Raw genomic sequence first — 13,069 nt, forward strand, 5'->3', positions numbered from 1 at the left:
ATTTGCTTAATTTTCTCCTCTTCCTGTTTTTCCCACTATCATTCAGGATTTACCATCTATTTAAAGTCAATTTTATGATGTTGCAAATTAAGGAAGAGTGTTACAGACACATTTGGTTAAGATAAAATGCTTAACAACTACAAATCATTGTAGCTTTGTTGAATTCAATAGGTTAGCTTATTATCTGCATAGCTTGATTCAAGTTTATGTTTTTCTCCTTTTACGTGTATATAAAAGGCAAGCTGCAGCTGGTGGAAATTGCACATCCTTACTCATTTCCACAGAGTTTAAACTTAAGCCAGTTAAGGCTCTGCCCCTAACTTGTCCCTCATACCCGTATTTCTTCATTTGACCTCAAACAAGTGGAAAGCTCTTCTCTTTCATCTTCATACTAGATTTTAAATCTTGAAGACTTACAATTCACATAGTAGTATCCTTGTGCTGGTTTTGGCTTGGACAGAGTTAATTTTCTTCACAGTAGCTGGTATGGGGCTGTGTTTTGGATCTGTGCTGAGAACAACGTTGCTAACACAGAGATGTTTTCATTACTGCTGAGCAGTGCTTACACAGAGCCAAGGCCTTTTCTGCTCCTCACACCACCCCACCAGTGGGTAGGCTGGGAGTGCACAAGGAGTTGGGAGGGGACACAGCCAGGACAGCTGACCCCAGGGATATTCCATACCATATGATGTCATGCCGAGCATATAAAGCTAGGAGGAGTTGGCCAGGGGGTGGTGATTGCTGCTCGGGGACTGGCTGGACATCGTTTGATAGGTGGTGAGCAATTGTTTTTCATTGGCATCACTTATTTTTCTTGGGTTTTATTTCTCTTTTTGTTATTTTCTATTATGATTATTAGGATTATTGATGTTCTCATTATTATTTTTACTACTATTATTAAACTGTTCTTATCTCAACCCACAAGTTTTCTCACTGCTGGGGCAGGGGAGTGAGCGAGCAGTTGTGTGGTGCGTAGTTGCTAGCTGGTGTTAAACCATGACAGTTCTCCACACCATATTGCAAAACCCTATTTGGCACATAAAAACACTGTCACTTGCAAAATCCCGCATGTGGGGGGGATCAAATGGGATGCATCATATTCTGATGGGAAAAGGAAGGAAAACAGCATTTTCTTCATGAGTCTATTGCATGTACACACAAAAATGTGGCTCTAGCTTTAGAAGCCGCTATCCACCACTGAACATGTAGAAATATTTTAACACAGTTTCAAGATTAATCTGCCTCTGCAAACCTCCAGATGACACTGGAGGTTTGTTGTTATGTTTTCATATGCTGTGCTTTGCAGGTGGGAAAGGAAGTACGCCAGCAGCTCACAGGAAACTCTGCTTTCACACTGTATCCCTGGCTTTAAGAGATTTACTTATCTAAACAGAGAAGTTATATGCACATAAAATTATAAACTAAGAAGTAAAATTGAACTGGTCTGATTCCCCATTTGGCCATTAAAACATCTTTTCTTTAATTTGATTTATAGTGATTTTATTTATAGTGATTTAGACACTGAAAGACAAAGGCTGCCTTATGCTGGATCAACTGTAATTTGTGACACAGAAAAGCCATCAGACCAGTGAATAAGTTAATTTTCTCTTTGGTATTAATTCCCCCCCCCCCCCCAAATGGACAAAAAAGCTTTTTTTCTTTTTTTTCCCCCCTCCACGCTTCTCCCATCCTGCATACTCAGAAGCAACAGTGGCTGATGAAAATGTGTAGAAAATTTGATAGGTAAGGAACCTTTATAATTTTTGTATTAAACTTTTGTGATTTCCCCATCACCACCACATTTAATGGGAGAACAGAACATGGAAAAAGCTACAAAAATAAATACCAAAATGTCCTTGACTCTCACAGGGTTAGGACTTCTTATACCAGTGATGATCATGACATTTTAAGGGCCAGACTCACTTTGCAGCATGGGTGGTTTTTTGCTTTTTTGTTGTTGTTGTTTTTGGAGGTTTTTTTTTGTGGGGAGCTCCCATGTATCTACATGGTAGTTAAGGCTAAGGCATACTTGCTATTATTGATTTCACCGTAACAAAAACCTTAAAAATCTATTCTTTTTTTTTCCTTTTTTCCCCCCATGTGTGACAAATACTAATTATACCTCAAACTACCTTCAACATAGCCTTCTGGGTTACCACTTACAACTGACATTATGGGATTACTTTACAGAATCCCAGAATGGTAGGGGTTGGAAGGGATGTCCAGAGATCATCTAGTCCAATCGCCCTTTGTGCGTCATTATCAGAGACAACCTCAATTTTGTCTGCATAATTCAAATATAACTAGGGGGAAAAAGAAAAAAAAAGAAGAGAGAGAGAGAAAACTGGAGCCCAGTTAATTAAGTGAAATATTTTGATTATTAAAGGGTGTCTGCAGGAAAGAATCCGCAAAAGAGTACTCTGGAGTTTAAACATTACTCATTTCTTACTCTCTGTTGTTGGAAGAAGACGACAATCTGGTTCTTTCAAAACACATCGTGTCTGACTTTGTATCTGTAAAGGAAGAAGTATGTGCTGTACGGCATCGGCATTTGGCATGACGGTCCAAAGCATTTTAAATGCAGATTACAAGTTCAAATCCAATCCAGAAGTTTAACAGCGGGCCAATGCTTAGTGCTGCTTCAAAGCTTATGTGAAATTAATTAGTCCCAGCAGAATTTGTAGTAAACAGGATACAATATTACTACCACAAGCAGCAGTTAATTTGGCATTTTCAGGAAATCAAGGGTTCCCTGGACATGACATTTTAAAGGGCAGCCCTAAAGCATATTGATGAATCTATTCAAGGAAGTTTGATATGCTTTGGTCATCATGGATGGATGAACTTTTATTGTTTAGACCTTTTGAGAACCTGGGGTTCTTCAAGAACATTAACCTCATATTTACTAAGCAAAAATCAAAATAGGAAAGCTTGTGAAAATGGTATTTTAAATTAAATATACTTGACATAATCCTATTAAAACAAGATTCTTATGTGTGTCATGAACTGATATGCCAGAAAGTTTTTCTATTCTGGCTTTACAAATAATTACTTTTAATCTCCTAAATCAGCATTAATGTTTTAGAAGTGCACCAATCAGTATAAAACTAATTTACAATTTTTGAGATGAAACTTAATGTTCATGAATACTTAATAAAATCAGATCTTTATGAGTAATGCAAGATCTGAACTGAAAGACCTCAAGAGGAAAAAATCAAGAGTTGAAAATGATTGACTACAAAACAGGAAAACAATTACCTAAGCTTGTGAAGTTATTTTTATACGGCTGGCTACTTCTACACTTCAATTTGATTATTACTTACTGGTTTTGTTCCTGAGAATTTGAGAAATCTGGGTGTAAGCACTTGCCTTGGCTACAGCTTTCTGAAGTGTCAGGGTACGATGTGTTCTCTGCTTATTTAAACTTTTGCCTGAAAAGGACAAGAGCAAGTGTGTATATATATATATATATGTATACTATTTCTTGTAGTGGGACTTCAAGGGTTTATATATACATATATATACACACTTATTTTTAAGCTTAACAAATATTAAGGTACGAATCACATCAACACTTGAGACTGCAGTGAAACACACTGCGAGTAAATCAAGAAAGCAACGAAAAAATATTTTTTCCCGTTTTTAATTACTTCACATTAAAAAGCAGAGTGCAGAAAACATCCGGTGTACAAAGCCAATGGTCATGCCGTATCCGCGTGAATTACCATCTCACCACAAGGCAAGTGCAGCTTAAAAAAGGAAAACTAAGCGGTAAAACCTCATAAAAACAAAACCAAAAGAAGGGGGGGGGGGGGGGGAATCGCTTCACAGACGAAAACCTTCAGATGTGGTGACAGAGCAGCTATGTAGGAAGCCACTTCGCAGCAAAGCAGGCTCTGCAGGAAAAGGAGGCATTTCGCCACGTTTTCTGTCCCTCAGATGGCACTCCGTTCTCGCCACCCTTCTTTTCTCCCCTCAGCTTGGACCTCTCGGCGCTCACCTGCCTGAGAAGCCCGCAGCGAACGGGGCCCCTAGAACCGCGCTCCTCTAGAGGAGACCAGTGCTCCTTCAGTCACAGCGGCTTGGGGCGGCGGGGTGGGTGCCCAGGTGTCAAAAACCCGAGCCGCTGTGGAAGCGGGACCCAGGCGTGCGCCCAGCCAAGCGGAGCCCTCCGTCACCGCCCCGGGGAGGCTGAGGAGCTCCAGCCCTCACCCGCCCTCTACTTAAGCCGCCCCCTCAGAGCCACCGGGCACCAGTCCGACGCAGGAGAGAAACCGCGGCCAAGCAACAGCCGCTCAGTCTCCCTCAGCTCCGCCTCAGCCACCCCCGCGCCCCTCCCGCCAGCGGCGCGGCGACGCGGATAGACGAAGAGGAGAGGAGGGGGTGCCGGTCGTGGCGGCGGCTCCGCGGCTTTCTCCTCGCGAGAGCGGGCGAGGTTTCCGGTGTTGTGACTGCGGGGCCGTAAACATGGCGGTGAGTCTCCGCGCCCGCTCGTTGAGGCAGTACCGCGTCCGAGGTAAGGAGCCCCGGGCAGGCCGCAGCGGCAGGCTGTTCCCCCGCTGGCTCTCGCTCCACGCCGGTGCCCAGCCGCCCCCTCCGTTCTCTCCCTCCCTTTCTCCTCGGGCTCCTTCTTCCCCGCCAGCCTAACGCGCTTCTCTTCCCCTGTCCCCGTAGGTCGGAACGACAGTGGCGAGGAGAACGTCCCCCTCGATCTCAGCCGAGGTACGGTCTGGGGGCTGGCGGGGCGGGGGTCGCCGCCTGCCCCTCGCTGCGCGGCCGCGGCGGAGGGCGGGGGAAGCCGGCGGCGGCGAGCGGCCTGGTGCTCCGGGACGGCAGCGGGGGCTCGGTGGGGGGGAAGGCGAGGAGGCAGCAGGATGCCGGTGTCGGTGGGCTGCCCGGCGTCCTGTGGTGAGCGGAGCTGCCCATAGGTGTAAGCCTCAGCCCCGCCGTCTGCGGGGCAGCTCGGGCACCGCCGTGCCGGGGCCACAGGGCTGGCCTCCCTGGGCACTGGCAAGGGAAGCCCCAGCGCGTCGGCAGAGGCTCCTCAGCCGCTTCTGGAATTGCTTTCGGAGGAGGTCGTTGCTTGCGGACGGGGGTGTTTACAGCGTCCGTCCCACAGTGGGGCTGCCTGTGCCGCGCCCGTCGGTCTCGCCGCCGGAGCTCCCTCAGGCCGTCGCTGCACCCGGCGAGTCGGGCCGTGCGCCTCTGGGGAGCACCTCGGCAGTGGCGGCTGGTCCTGTCTCCATCCCTGGTCATATATCCTTGCCTGTCCTAGGCCGCCTGGCCGCGGTGCTTGCTGTGAGCCTCTTGCGGTAAGACCAGGAGGCACTCATCTCCACTGGTTAAAATGCTCTAAACATCCTCCGCTGCTCTCAGATGTATGGAGGGGGGAAGAGTGAGAGGAAGGAAGCAACAATAACATGTACTACCTACTAACTAGTTTTGCCCCAGACAAGTAGGAACTCATTCCCTACCCAAATGCATAGCACCTTGCCTTGCTGAGGGCTAAGGTGAGGGTTAGATTCTCCCAAAGAACCACATAAAATGCAGAAAGAAAACCTGGCCCACTAGAAGCGATGATCTTCCCTGGGGCAGAGGATCTTGGTCTGGGGGAGGGAATAAAGAATAATGTATAACTGTTCTGCTTCAGGACATCCAGGACTGCTGCTATATTGAGTAGATCCATTTTATGAGGAAGTAGGGAGGGAAGTGACAGAATCAATGACATAAAAGTGGACTGTGAAATGTAAAGGAAATACAAATATTCACAGCATTAGTACAGTTTTCAGCTTAGTAAGAGGCTATATCAACAATTCAATGTCTAATTCTTTTTTTCCTCCCTATGATCTGTTTAGAATTTTTTTATTAGGCAGTTTTACCATGGGCTGAGCGATATCTCTGTGTATACATATCATATTTATAAGTGTATTTGAGTTCCTGGGAAAAGTGCTGAGATATTTTCTGTTTAAAGAAATAGGCTCTTGTGTCTCTTTGCACCCTATCTCCAAATGGACACGATTATTTTAGTGAGACAGTGTCTTTAAAATTAAAACAAGTGAAACTTTCATCAGCAAAATGTGGGACAAAGGCCTTAAGAGTTCAAATGCATGACACAATTATTAGTGTAAGCAGTGGTATCTGTTTATGAAACTTACAGAATCAGGATTTTAATGAATGGGTTTAGTAACTTTGTTACGTAGTGTGGCATGCTGAAGTGTTTCGATATGAAAGAATGGTACACGAAATTTAAATTCTGGAGTGGTAGTTTTTAAATGTGGTGTGTTTGAAATTTTTTACTCAGAATTTGATAGGTGACTATCATTATGATACTGGTTTTTGCCGTGAGGTGTTTTCAGCCACTTACTGATTCTTTGAGACCTTTAGTAATAGCAGTATAACTACTGTATGCATATTGTATTAGAAAAGAGGCTCTTGGGTAAGATGAAAAATATCTTTTTTCATTGTATTAAAAAAAATTATATTTTGCACTGTGACTGTATGTAGCCTCTGTTTAAAAATAAATAAATAATTGTTGTAGTGATTGCAGTTGAATAAGACGCTGCTTTAAACTTCATTGTGAACCCTTTATTAGAAGGGTGAGAGTTTTGGGTTTTTGTCAGGGAAACTACAGCTGACTGATCAGAAATTGTATAGCTATCCACGGTAGGCATTTATTTCGTTTTAAAGAGAAAAGTAAAAACTTTTAAAGCCTCAGCAAGACATTAACTCAACTTGATGAGTTACTTGATGATAACTTGATTTTCACACTGAACACAATGAATGTTTGTCTTTCCAGCTGTTATAATAGTTGTATAAGCAATTAGTTTAAATATTTTAAATTGTTACCATAGTTCTGTACTAGTAATACACTGTTTTGATTCACTGTAAGCAAATCACACAGTGTTCCACAGGGCTTACATTTTCAGCAATTTAGAAGAATATTCTAATGTTTTTTGTTTCCCTAGACAACTGAACTTTGTGTTGATTAATGTGAAGTATCTGATTTGGCCAAAGTAGCAAATCGCCATAAACAGTGCCTCAGCCATATGTTTCTAGTTACTGTGGCCTCTTTATTACAAACATGTGAAATTACGTTGGTATTGCCTTGTTTCAAACAGGTTCTTATTAGTGGTGGCTTGATGAACATGACTTAGCATACAAGTCAGTCCTTCACTAGTCCATACCTGTGGACTGTATATTAACTACGCTCTTTCCATGCAAGAGGCCAGTGCTGTTATTAAGTATTTCAGAACTAATGATAGATGCAAGAGGATGCCAGCCCTGGGTGCTGCTTTGGGTCCTACTTCTTTCTTGCTTTTTGCACAGTAAGGCTTGGGGAGTGCTTTGCTGCTTGTAGAGCTGATCTACCTTTCTCTGCATGCTTTTTTTTGTTTGCTGTTTTCTACTGTAGTTTGAGGGTTGCCCATGTTTTTCCAGAACCCACCATGTTGTTCTCTTATGTGAGTCTCTCTTGCTGTGACTGGTATAGTAGGGTTTTACTCTTTGGAGCTTCTTGGTGCTCCATCTTTTTAAAAATGATATATAATAATGTTTATGAAAGGCATTTTATGTGATGTGTATGTGAACCCTCCGTTAGCCTGGTTAAAGATGATAATGTAAAGTCTGGTTTGCTGTTTCTGGGTGGGTTTTTGTTGTTGTTTGGGGTTTTTTTAACTTCTGGGCCACTTAGCCCTGGCTGTACCCCATCTTTTAAGAGGATTTTGATAAGTCTTCTTTTGGGGCAATAATTTTCTTAAGAAAAATTAGTTTGCCTGAAAGGATGATCAACTCTGGAAAAATTGTCCCTAGTCCAAATATAGTTGGGCATAATGTTGGTGTAGTAAGAAAAAAAACTGTGCAGATACAGGTTGGACTCATTGTTTTTGTCTACTTAAGATCATATGTTGTGTCTTCTGTTGATTACAAAATTGCAGTTAATAATTGGGATTCGGTGTACTTGGGTTTTGGCCTTGTGTTACATTACCTGCTCAGAATAGAGCGGAAAAGGAGGACAGACTTGCCATCAGTGCAGCTCCCGTTGCAGTGATGTGGAAGGAATTAGCAATGGGAAGAGGCAGATTGGTTTAATTAGGCTACTGAAATCAAGCACATAACTTCATAAGAATGGAAAGGACAGTTAGAGCTACCTACCAGGTTAGTGCTTTTGGTAGGAATTCTTGCATTGAGTCAATGATTGTGTATGTAACAACAATACAAGTTGTATATGCTTTTAGCATAATTCATCTTTGTTTCTGGCTGTTTTACAGTTATTCCCAGCTGAATTACAGAAGCCTATATACCTCCCAGAGCTCTGGGCACTGTAAAAAGCTTGTGTAATCCACACTTTGTTAGCTGCTAAGTTCTTTGCTTACCTCTGTAACTGAATCTCTGCGTTCCGTTGGGTGACCCGTACCTTTTCCTTTGTTGGAGTTTCAGCTGTTGCCATTGAGTTGTGAAGGCCTGAGTAGTTTAGAACTTGCCTAGTTGAGCTGTGTCTCACAGTACCTTATCTGTAGTCAGGGTCCTTTAAATGCCTTTCCTTCAGGGGACCCCGTTTTCTTGGATTCCTGTAGCTCTAAGCCTGCAATGGCTATTAGGAACTTTTCAGACTTGTTTATTTGCAGAAGCTTTGGAGAAATAGAAGGGTGCCAACTGCTGATGATCAAGTGCTGTTCATGTTTGTGTGTCTTCATTTCCTCCTTTTTGAGGGTAACAGTCTTCACTTTCTCATACTGTACTCTGTAACTGAAACGTACCTATCCAACATCAGTACTTTCATCTGTTATTCATAAACATGCATTATGAGATGCTACTTTGATTTAGTAGCTTTTCTTGTACATCCAATTCTCTCTATTTTGTACATGTTGAGTCTCCTAGCTACAACACAAGACAGATATGAATAAAGTAGCTGAGAACTGGCTTTTTTTTTTCTCCCTGAGAGTTTCACAAAATTGGCTGGTGTTATCTGAAAAAAAAAAAATCCTTGTCCTTTTTTGGCTCCATTGTCCATCATTTCTTTCTATCATGTAGGTAAAAATAAGATACAGAAGTTCCATTTAACTTAACGAGATCTGAACTGTATTACTTAACTGTGCTTGCATCACTTTAAACCATGTTGTATTTGATTCCATGTGCCCACATGGCAAATCGTAATGCATTGCATGCAGGGCAAACATCTTAGGATGCTATTTGCAGTTTACAGCCCACAAAAATGTCAGGCATTTTTAAGGGTTATTTGTGGGATAGTCAAAGAAGGCTGGATGAATTTTGTTTCCAAATTCAGCTTGAGATTTGATGACCACACCATTTCCAGCTTCCTTCATCAGTATGGAAGAAGCAGGGAGGGACGCTGCGCACCTGTCTGGTACTGAGAGCTCAAATAGTGGGGGAGGGGAAAAAAACCCCTTTTGGAGTGCTTGCAGCAAGGCAGTAGGAAACTGGTGCAGAGATGGTAGCTGGTGTATACTTTGTTGGCGGCTCAAAGGCACTTCTTCCACACAAACAGCGGGACTGTTATGAAAAGCTTTTTTAAGTTCTTCTTTGCATACTCTTTCAATATGTGGTCTGGATTGAAAATACAGAGAAGCGAGGCTCTACCATATGGTAGAAACAGTATTTCAAACACACCTAAATAAATAAAATGTGTGGGTACCTTTCACACTTGCTTTGCAGTATGCCATCATTGTGGTAAGTGACTATAGCAGGATGCTTGCATTGGAGCAGATCACAGAACAATGGCTGTTTTTTTGCTTCCTAGTTTGGGAATCTGTAACAGAAGCAGTAGTAGGAGCAAGAAGGTAATTAGTAACATTTTTTCAGTTCTTCTGAGATATAAAGGGGCAACTTGAAAAACAACTGGAAAGAGATCTTACTTGTCTTGCTGTCTGAGAAATTTTCTACTGTGTTATTCTTGTATTTGGGGTTTTTTTTTTTTTATACAGGGAGACCAAAAGGGAAGTGATAAGTGATGGCGGCCTGCTGACTTTTTGGGCAACATGTAACCTTTTGGTAGGTTTCAAAAGAAAGAAAGTTAGAGATGCTGAGAATATGCACTCCAAAAATAAGACATACGCTTTGCTTTCCTGTCTGCATTTGTGCTTTAGTTGACCATTATTTTGGAATTGTATAGTGCACTGGCCTGGTTAGATTAATAATACTTGCGTGCCTTTGCTTCCTAAGGTATTACTGGTTTTATAATCGTAAGACTTCTCAGAACTACTAAAATGGTATGTGCTTACAATGTTTTCACTTTTAATTTCTTGAAAACAGGAACAACATTTTTAATGAACAACATTTTTAATTTTAATCTTAACAAAAGGCAACTTTAAAACCTTATGACTTGCTTAGCTAGCATCAAGGTATCTGTAGGAGCTAGGCACTATAATGTCTTAAGATCTGTGTTCATATCTGTCTTTTAAAGTTTTTGTGTGCCGCATCTCTAAATTTGTTTTTGTGGGTGGGTTTTTCATATTTTTGCTGCTGTGGTTCAGATTGGTCAACAAATGTCAGCATTTTTTTATGAAGGGCAGAGAATAAAATTACTGTTCTAATATCTTCTGGTTTCTATTTCTATTTGACAAAAGAGATTGTTCTGTGATTTGGATCAGTATAAATAGCTTCTTAGGTGTTTAAGCAATGCTCTGTTTCCACAATATTATAGTATTCTGCTTCCTTCCCCCTGCCCTTCATTTGAATCTTAAAAACTGTTGAAGTACCAAAATCTCTAGTTTCTCTTCTTGATAGGAATTTTTTAGTATTTGTCATAAATGTTCTTAAGATTTTTTCTTTCCTTCTCTTCCCTCCATCCCATCCCCCTTTGAGATTAATGCAATGCTTAATTTCAGGATTTTTTTTTGTCAGAGCCTATCCAGTGTAGATGGCATGTAAAGAAACACACCCTCATCATAATTACAGTAAATAAGGAAGCTGTGTCAACGATAGCCTTCCCAGAAAGAAATACATCACTTACTTTCCCAATCTCGTGATCTTCATGCATACTTTACCAGTTACCTAGCAATCTCAGAAGTTTTACCCTAATAACATAGAAGAGATACTTGATATTGGGTAGAATTTTTCTCTTTCAAGTGAGAAGAAGTGAAATAGTTAATAGTGAAAAGATGTTGTTTTCCAACTGTTTATATCCATACAAACCCAAACACTGCAGAAAAGAATGATGTTCAAGACAGTTACAGGCTGGCTTGAGAATTGATGTTGAAATGATGGCTGACTAGTTTGGGGGATTGTACTGAAAGATTGGATAAGCTTTTTATCTTTCATACTAATTGAGACTCTTGCCTGAGACTTTTTTAATGACATCAGTTATCTACATTAAAACCAGCTAGCTTCTTACAACTAAGACATAAGCATGTGACTTGTTGCTTTGATAACTACAGCATAGATAAAAAGGGATTTGCTTTTCGTTGGAAGTGTTTTTAACTGCATGCAGGTAGGCAGATGCTTATATCATAGTGCAGGTGCACACTGAGCAACACTCTTACGAGGAGTTCTGATACAGAAGGGAAGGTGCTATCACGCTGCAACACAAGTACTGGCTGTTATTTGACAAACTAAGTGGACCGCTTGTAACTTTCACTGTCACTATAAAATGTATTTTGCTTTAGTTTAAAAATCTGTAGTATTTATATATTCATGTATACTGCAGAAATTATTTTTTCATTTGCCAACCATCTGTTTTGGTGATGGAAAATTTGGCTAGAATGCATCAGGAAAAAAGTAGGAGTTAGCAAAACTTCAGATCATTTAGTAAAGAGTGGATCCTTGTATCTGATGAAGAGGAGGAACACTGGTTAAAGATGTGTGAGAAAACTGAGTTAAAAAACCCAACACAAAACCCAATTAAAAAAAAACAATCCCAGAGAACAAAACCCCCCACTTACAGTTGTGTTTTCTTAGTTATGTGACTGAATTTTGGTGTTAGCGCATGCCTGAAAGCTCTGTAGGACTCATTCTTCTGTTTCTGTTATTCATCAGACTGTAGCAAGCTGCATCTCAATGGTGGCCTGAGTAGGTTTGGGTAACTAAATACTATGAGGAAGTATTTTCTCCCAAATTCTACCTGAACAGCAATTACCTTAGAATCAACACTGTTTGTTAATAAATTAGTCGGTGTGATAGAGCCTTCATGAAAGTTTTCCTAAAAGGGGAGATTTTGCTTCTAAAGTTACTAGTTTTGTTCTTTACTACCTAAACCTCTCTAAGCTCATTTTAGTCCAAGTGCTACCTATTGCTACAGTTCTGGCTACATCTGACCATTTATTCAGGAAGCTGCTCCTGGAATGTTTCAGAAAGCTACTTTTGAAATTACTTATTTTGTGGATATTTAATATGCTTAATTGACTGAGATGTAAAATGAAAAGCACAAAGACTCTGAATTTCCTTTCGATTGGAGGAGTAGATAGTGAACAAAGTTTCATGCTGTTTATCAGTGATACTTTGAGTAACCTTGTGAGTTTAAAACCAAAAGGATTGCAAAATGGTAAAGATGAGCTAGGACAGTTACCTATATTTGAAATTACTACTGTCAGTTAGCACTTGTTTAGTTAAAATGAGAGGTACGTTTCTGTACTCCATTTGCATAAACTTTTTGTAGTGAAATGGACTACAGCTCTTAATTTAAGACTACGGAATGATTAGCAGGAGATACTTGTGCATAGAGGTAAAGTATTTAAAGAAAAAAATTGTGGCCTTAATTTATGGAAAAATATAATTACAAAAGAGTAACAAAGAATAGCTTCATTAATATCTTCATGTAACAATGTATGGTGAACAATACAGGGATTTTTTGGTTTTTTTAGCTGCTTAAAAGATTAGGTTTCTTCTTGAAGTGTAGACAGACTATAATTACGAATATCTTTTAAAATAATTATTTCATAAAAATAGAGTACTGTCAAGAACAGCTGTTTCCTGAAAATTAGTTTTTAAAAAATGATTAAATATAACTAATGTTTTTCCTTTGTTACCTTCTGAGCATCAGGGAAGTCAGAATTCAGCTTTAGCAACCTCCTATCTAGAGAATTTAGAATGTGTTCATCTTCTTTATGCAAACCAT

General features: G+C 40.7%; 1 protein-coding gene across 2 annotated transcripts in view; it reads left to right on the forward strand.

Annotated features, from left to right (window-relative positions):
- Window positions 1-4,359: 4,359 nt before the first annotated feature.
- Window positions 4,360-13,069, forward strand: part of RICTOR (RPTOR independent companion of MTOR complex 2) — a 103,097-nt gene continuing 94,387 nt past the window's right edge. For both annotated transcript variants that reach the window (XM_075739893.1, XM_075739894.1), the window contains exons 1-2: window positions 4,360-4,516; window positions 4,675-4,722. In XM_075739893.1, coding sequence (XP_075596008.1) covers window positions 4,468-4,516; window positions 4,675-4,722 — 97 coding nt within the window. In that variant the 5' untranslated portion in view covers window positions 4,360-4,467. The remainder of the gene's footprint in view (window positions 4,517-4,674; window positions 4,723-13,069) is intronic.

Source organism: Balearica regulorum, chromosome Z, assembly GCF_011004875.1.
Source record: "Balearica regulorum gibbericeps isolate bBalReg1 chromosome Z, bBalReg1.pri, whole genome shotgun sequence".
In the NCBI taxonomy this organism is placed as follows: Eukaryota; Metazoa; Chordata; class Aves; order Gruiformes; family Gruidae; genus Balearica; species Balearica regulorum.